We start from the raw sequence: 7,129 nt of genomic DNA, 5'->3' as shown, positions 1-7,129 counted from the left end.
ATCTCCCCCTGAATACACTACCCCCCCCTACACTCCCCCGGCTGGCAGACGCTCACTCAGTTGAGCTCAAACACACACGCACGCACACACACACACACACTCACACTCTGAACCCCGGCACAAAGGCTGCTGCCTGCAAGGGCAGATGCACAGCTCCCTGAATGAAAAGCCTCTCCTGACCCCCAGCATAGACCCCCCCAACCCCTCTTTCACTCCTCCTCTTCCCCCTCCAGTACTTAGCCCTACTCTCTAACCACCTACCACCGTTACAGTCACACAACTGTCTGGGATGAATCAGGCACACACACAAGGCTTGTGTTTACATTAACTCCATGTCTTGGAGTCTGCACTATTAGCAAGGCGATGAAAGTGCTGTTACCTAATTACAGAGTATGCGGCGGATTTCTCTCCTGGAGAGAGCCTATGCTTTAACTGATGCTACTCTAAAAGCCTGATGACAAGTGCTGCAGATTCCTATTACCTGCAACATAAGGACTATTACCTGCAACATAAGGACTATTAGCTGCAACATAAGGACTATTCCTCACATGATCTCCCTTTTTACCCTTTGATATTTACAGATGATTTGTTGATAACATGCATTTTGTTATTTGAATCTGCAGTTGCTGCCTTGAGTTTGGTTGATTATGTCAGAACATGGTTGTTATGCTGCTTCATATACAACAAATGCATATGAAATACATGGAAATGCTACTGTACATGCTCCGGTTAAAACTGAAGAAAAAATACTGAATAAGTTTACTGTTGAAAGCACTATTATCCCTCTACTAAGAACATATCTGTTCAGTGCCTGAATATTTGAACTCTGATAAAAGGCTTGACGTGAGCAACCTTTCACTGTTTGTACACCAGACCCTCAGGATGTGGCATTCTGGGAAAAGTGAAGAATTAGCACTTACGGACTTGATTGAGAAAATACAAAATAAAGTGTCCAATTTATAATATAACCAAAAAAAAACACAGGCTTTTATGAATAGTATATATTCTTCCAGTAAGCCAGAATCCTGTAGAGGCATGCTGGGCTTCAGTAGGTGAACACCAGGTCAGAGATACTGGGCACCAGCAAGTCCCCGGATATCATCTCATTCACTTCCGGGGTGCAGTAATCAGGGAAATCGAAGTGGGATCCTGAGTTGGTGTGAAATGTAGCGTCAAAGTCTTTGTCCAGAGTGGAGCAGTCCATAGGCATGGTGTCGAAGTTGGCGTTGGAGATAATATGCAAAATCTCCTCGTCCAGCTCCTCGTCGGAGGAGGCCGACGACGCGAAGGAGGAGGAGCTGGTGGAGGTGGGGGTGGAGGAACGGCCGATGGAGGAGCGGCCGGTGGAGGAGAGGGGATCCAGAGGCTCCGAGGAAGAGGACACCCTGGGGAATGACTCTGGGAGGCTATGGGGCACTGGAGACCCAGAGGAGAGGCCCACAGGCATCTTGGAGGTGGGCTGGTGGGAGGTGGTGGTCGACACTTTGACTCTGAGCTGGGCTGCAAGCTGAGTCTGCTGCTCGCCGGGGGTCATGGCAGCCTGCTGCTGGTGGAAGACACCCACGGCTGGCCTCTGCTCTCCTGGCTGGCTCGTCATCGGACTGGCCAACTCTACATCCACTGTGTCATCATCGCTGATGCCCTCATCGTAACCTTTGAACTTATTGCTGTCGAAGCTGGCTCTGTGTTTGGAGGAAGGCGTTCGTATTTTGAGCCCTCTGCTGGTGGCGGTGGAGGTTGCGGAAGCAGATGCGCGACCACCCTGGTGGGACTTGCTTGTCTTCAAGGGGACCTTGTCCCCAACCCGCACGGGAATTGAGCTCTTGCTCTTCTTCCGGGGCCTGTACTTGTAGTCGGGGTAGTCGGCCATGTGCTTTAGCCGGAGCCTCTCCGCTTCCTTGATGAAGGGGATCTTCTCATAGTCGGGGAGGAGTTTCCAGCGCTTGCCTAGGCGTTTGGAGATCTCTGCATTGTGCATGTCTGGCCACTGTTCCATGATCTTCCGTCTCTCGATCTGCGACCAGACCATGAATGCATTCATGGGCCTCTTGATGTGACCCGTGGGAGTCTTGCACCAGTTGGGGTCTTTGTTGGAGGGCAACCGTCCAAAAATCTCCTCCCTGTCATCTGCACCCAGTTCCAAGAAAACCTCTTGGCTCATATCACTGTCCATAACTGCTGGGTATTTGTGTCCCCTTTGCTGTACCATGATGGAGGAAGACGCTCTACTCAAAATGACGGCTGGAGTCATCCATAATCACACAGACACTCTAAGTTGTTACTGCAACGTTTCCTCCTCCTGTACCCCCAAAGGAAAAAGACAAGCCATAAATACCACCATAAAGAGTAGCATCACTCAGCTGACAGCAGGACTGTAAATATCACATAAATCTATACTGATATTATCCCCATTCATTTTCAGTTGTTACATATATAATCAGTACAGATCATAATCCTGCAGAAAATACAAAAAGAATCAGCAAATGTGAATTATTATACAGTATGTATTATAATTAATGGACATTTTTGTAGGGGTTGATCCATTTTTCGTGAAGGAAAAATACACCAAAGTTATCCTGCAACAGGATGATCAAATTAAGATCCCATGTCTGTACAATACAATATGTTTCCTTATATAGCTAATGCTCAATGAAAAAGATGCAGATATCCCATCTGATTTTAGAGGTGCAAACTAAGAAATTCTGTACAAATCCAGCCCAGAGCTAAACAAATGAAAACATACTGTATCTAATATTACTCACAACATAACTCAGTACAATTTAATGACTAACACACTCACATCACTGGTTGGAAATGTGACCACTAGGACAAAAACTAAAACACTCACCAGCAATTCTGCAGGACTCTGCTTCAGTTCTCCTTGCCTCAGGACCTAGATGCTGTGTCTGAAAAAAAGAAACTGGTTCCCTCTCCACATGGGCTGACTCTCCTGATGCAGTGGTGAGCTGAAGGAGTTGGGCTTGCAGTGGAGCAGAGAGGAAATGAGTGCTAGAGTCCAACGTCTGTCTCTCTATAGTTCCAGCTGTCCCAGGCTGGCTGCATGTAGACTTTCTTTCAATCTCTGTCTTTCTGTCTCTCTCGCTTACTGTCTACTTTCCTTCATTGTCAGAGTCTCTTCTATTCCCTCTTTGTAGGACAGCACCCCTGTCTGCTACTCTATAAACCTCACAGTAGACAGCTCAACCTCCTCTGACACAAACTCCTCCCCCTCCACCCACCAGTCCGTGCTCGCTGTGTGTGTGTGTGCGTGGTAGAGCAGAAAGTATTCATACAGTTGGTCACAGGCACAGTGACAGAACAGGGAAACTGAGCGAGGTGGTTGAAATGTTAATTGCTTAAATGTTAAGTTCAGTTTTAAAGAAGGAGACCTTGCAGTGAATTGTCTCCTGCAAGATGTTGTCTGTCTGACAGTTAAATAATGGAGTGCTCACTGTTATGAATCTGTTGACCAGTACACTTTGTGGGTTAAAGTGCGCATGTTGAAATGCGTCTACACACTTATCAGCGTTAAAAGGTTAACAAATCAAATCACAAATCAGATTTATTTGTCACATACACATGGTTAGCAGATGTTAATGCGGGTGTAGCAAAATGCTTGTGCTTCTAGTTCTGACAATGCAGTAATAACCAACGAGTAATCTACCCTAACAATTCCACAACTACTACCTTATACACACAAGTGCAAAGGGATAAAGAATATGTACATAAAGATATATGAATGAGTGATGGTACAGAACGGTACAGAACGGCATAGGCAAGATTACATTTACATTTACATTTAAGTCATTTAGCAGACGCTCTTATCCAGAGCGACTTACAAATTGGGATGCAGTAGATGGTATAGAGTACAGTATATACATATGAGATGAGTAATGTAGGGTATATAAACATAAAGTGGCATAGTTTAAAGTGGCTAGTGATACATGTATTACATAAAGATGGCAAGATGCAATAGATGATATAGAGTACAGTATACATATGAGATGACTAATGTAGGGTATGTAAACATTATATTAAGTGGTATTGTTTAACTTCTTAAGGCATTTTCACTTTTGGATAAATAGCGTGCCCAATTTCAACTTCCTGCTACTCATGCCAAGAATATAAGATATGCATATTATTAGAAGATTTGGATAGAAAACACAAGTTTCTAAAACGGTTTGAAATATGTCTGTGAGTATAACAGAACTTATGTAGCAGGCAAAACCCCGAGGACTAACCGTTCAGAATTCTTTTTTTTTGAGGTCTCTGTCTGTTCAGTGAGATCTCATTGGGAAATGGTATTTCTTAGGAACTTGTTTTCAGTTCCTACCGCTTCCACTGGATGTCACCAGTCGTTGGAATTTGGTTGAGGTTATTCATTTGTGCAATGAAGAAGTAGGGCCATCTAGGCACTGCGTAACACTGTTGAGAGTTGCGCAAGACTTGAAAAGTAGCTTGGTTTGTTGTCTTCCTGTATTGAACACAGATAGACCTATCTTCAATTTGATCGATTTTTAACGTTTAAAAATAGCTAAAGTTGTATTACAAAAGTAGTTTGAAATGTTTTGGCAAAGTTTACAGGCAACCTTTTAAATATTTTGTAATGACGTTGTTTTTTTATGGATCAAACGCGCCAAGTAAATGGCCATTTGGAAAGATATGGACGGAATTAATCGAACAAAAGGACCAATTGTGATGTTTATGGGACATATTAGAGTGCCAACAAAAGAAGCTCGTCAAAGGTAAGGCATGTTTTATATTTTACTTCTGCGTTTTGTGTAGCGTCTACAGGGTTGAAATATGCTACCCTCTTTGTTTGTTGTAACTTTAATGTGGTACAGAGTTAATGTTTAAGTTAATTCATTGAGCTGTATCTAAAGACATTTCTTTACAGTTATTTACATATGTAATTGTATTGGTTAGTATTGAATTACGCTTTTGACTGCAAGTTCCAGAATGCTTTGCGACAGGAATGAGAGACAAATCGGCAGTTATGTGCAAGTGCAAAGTGATTAAGCTGATTTTCTGCTAGCATTTTACCTGCATTGCTCTGTAAAATCTAAAGTTGTTAAATGTAACGTGAACAAGTATTATTACTATATTATTTATCCTCTTACACTTGTGTCTATAAGGTAGTAGTTTTGGAATTGTTAGCTAGATTACTTGTTGGTTATTACTGCATTGTCGGAACTAGAAGCACAAGCATTTCGCTACACTCACATTAACATCTGCTAACCATGTGTATGTGACAAATAAAATTGGATTTGATTTAAAAGAAGCTTTCATATCAGACCCGACGTCCCGAGTCATTACTTTGAAGACAGTTAATCTAAAATTCTTTCCTGTTGTGCTATCATCAGCTAATAGCTTCTTATGCTTTCGCCAAAAAGCCTTTTTAAAATCTGAAATGTTGGCTGGATTCACAACGAGTGTAGCTTTAATTTAGTATCTTACATGTGATTTAATTAAAGTTAGATTTTTATATCATTTATTTGAATTTCCCGTGCTGCATTTCCCCTGGCTTTTGGCAGAGTGGGACGCAAGCGTCCCCTATACCATAAGAAGTTAAAGTGGCTAGTGATACATTTTTTCCATCAATTTCCATTATTGAAGTGGCTGGAGTTGAGTCAGTATGTTGGCAGCAGCCACTCAATGTTAGTGGAGGCTGTTAAACAGTCTGATGGCCTTTAGATAGAAGCTGTTTTTCAGTCTCTCGGTCCCTGCTTTAATGCACCTGCACTGACCTCGCCTTCTGGATGATAAGGTGGTGAACAGGCAGTGGCTCGGGTGGTTGTTGTCCTTGATGATCTTTATGGCCTTCCTGTGACATCGGGTGGTGTTGGTGTCCTGGAGGGCAGGTAGTTTGCCCCCGGTGATGCGTTGTGCAGACCTCACTACCCTCTGGAGAGCCTTACGGTTGTGGGCGGAACAATTGCCATAGCAGCCGGTGATACAGCCCGACAGGATGCTCTCGATTGTGCATCTGTAGAAGTTTGTGAGTGCTTTTGGTGACAAGCCAAATTTCTTCAGCCTCCTGAGGTTGAAGAGGCGCTTCTGCGCCTTCTCACAACGCTGTCTGTGTGGGTGGACCAATTCAGTTTGTCCGTGATGTGTACGCCGAGGAACTTAAAACTTACTACCCTCTCCACTACTGTCCCGTCGATGTGGATAATGGGGTGCTCCCTCTGCTGTTTCCTGAAGTTCACAATCATCTCCTTTGTTTTGTTGACGTTGAGTGTGAGGTTATTTTCCTGACACCACACTCTGAGGGCCCTCACCTCCTCCCCATAGGCCGTCTAGTCATTGTTGGTAATCAAGCCTACCACTGTAGTGTCATCCGCAAACTTGATGATTGAGTTGGAGGCATGCATGGCCACGCAGTCGTGGGTGAACAGCGAGTACAGGAGAGGGCTCAGAACGCACCCTTGTGGGGCCCCAGTGTTGAGGATCAGCGGGGTGGAGATGTTGTTACTTACCCTCACCACCTGGGGGCGGCCCGTCAGGAAGTCCAGTACCCAGTTGCACAGGGCGGGGTCGAGACCCAGGGTCTCGAGCTTAATGACGAGTTTGGAGGGTACTATGGTGTTAAATGCTGAGCTGTTGTCGATGAACAGCATTCTCACATATGTATTCCTCTTGTCCAGATGGGTTAGGGCAGTGTGCAGTGTGGTTGCCATTGCGTCGTCTGTGAACCTAGGTCTAGGGTGTCAGGTAGGGTGGAGCGGTACGGGGCGGTAGTTGTTTAGCTCAGTTACCTTTCTTGGGAACAGGAACAATGGTGGCCCTCTTGAAGCATGTGGGAACAGCAGACTGGGATAAGGTTTGATTGAATATGTCCGTAAACACACCAGCCAGCTGGTCTGCGCATGCTCTGAGGACGCGGCTGGGGATGCCGTCTGGGCCTGCAGCCTTGCGAGGGTTAACAAGTTTAAATGTTTTACTCACGTTGGCTGCAGTGAAGGAGAAAAAAGCAGTGGTTCGTGCTTTCAGATTCGCGCGAATGCTGCCATCAATCCACGGTTTCTGGTTTGGGAATGTTTTAATCATTGCTGTGGGTATAACATCGCCGATGCACTTTCTAATGAACTTGCTCGCTGAATCAGCGTATTCGTCAATATTGTTGTTG

At 44.6% G+C, this 7,129-nt stretch overlaps 1 protein-coding gene across 1 annotated transcript; it reads right to left on the bottom strand.

The window, feature by feature from the left end:
- Positions 1-227: 227 nt before the first annotated feature.
- Positions 228-3,157, bottom strand: LOC124019373 (transcription factor SOX-4-like). Its single transcript, XM_046334692.1, has 2 exons — positions 2,849-3,157; positions 228-2,299 (listed from the first exon to the last, which is right to left on the bottom strand). The coding sequence occupies exon 2, from the start codon at positions 2,249-2,251 to the stop codon at positions 1,046-1,048; it is 1,206 nt and encodes a 401-aa protein (XP_046190648.1). The 5' UTR covers positions 2,252-2,299; positions 2,849-3,157; the 3' UTR covers positions 228-1,045.
- Between the last annotated feature and the right edge of the window lie 3,972 nt (positions 3,158-7,129).

The sequence above is a fragment of the Oncorhynchus gorbuscha genome, linkage group LG03 (genome assembly GCF_021184085.1).
Source record: "Oncorhynchus gorbuscha isolate QuinsamMale2020 ecotype Even-year linkage group LG03, OgorEven_v1.0, whole genome shotgun sequence".
Lineage (NCBI taxonomy): Eukaryota > Metazoa > Chordata > Actinopteri > Salmoniformes > Salmonidae > Oncorhynchus > Oncorhynchus gorbuscha.
Note: the sequence above shows the minus strand (reverse complement) of the source record. Positions and strands in the feature narration are given on the sequence as shown.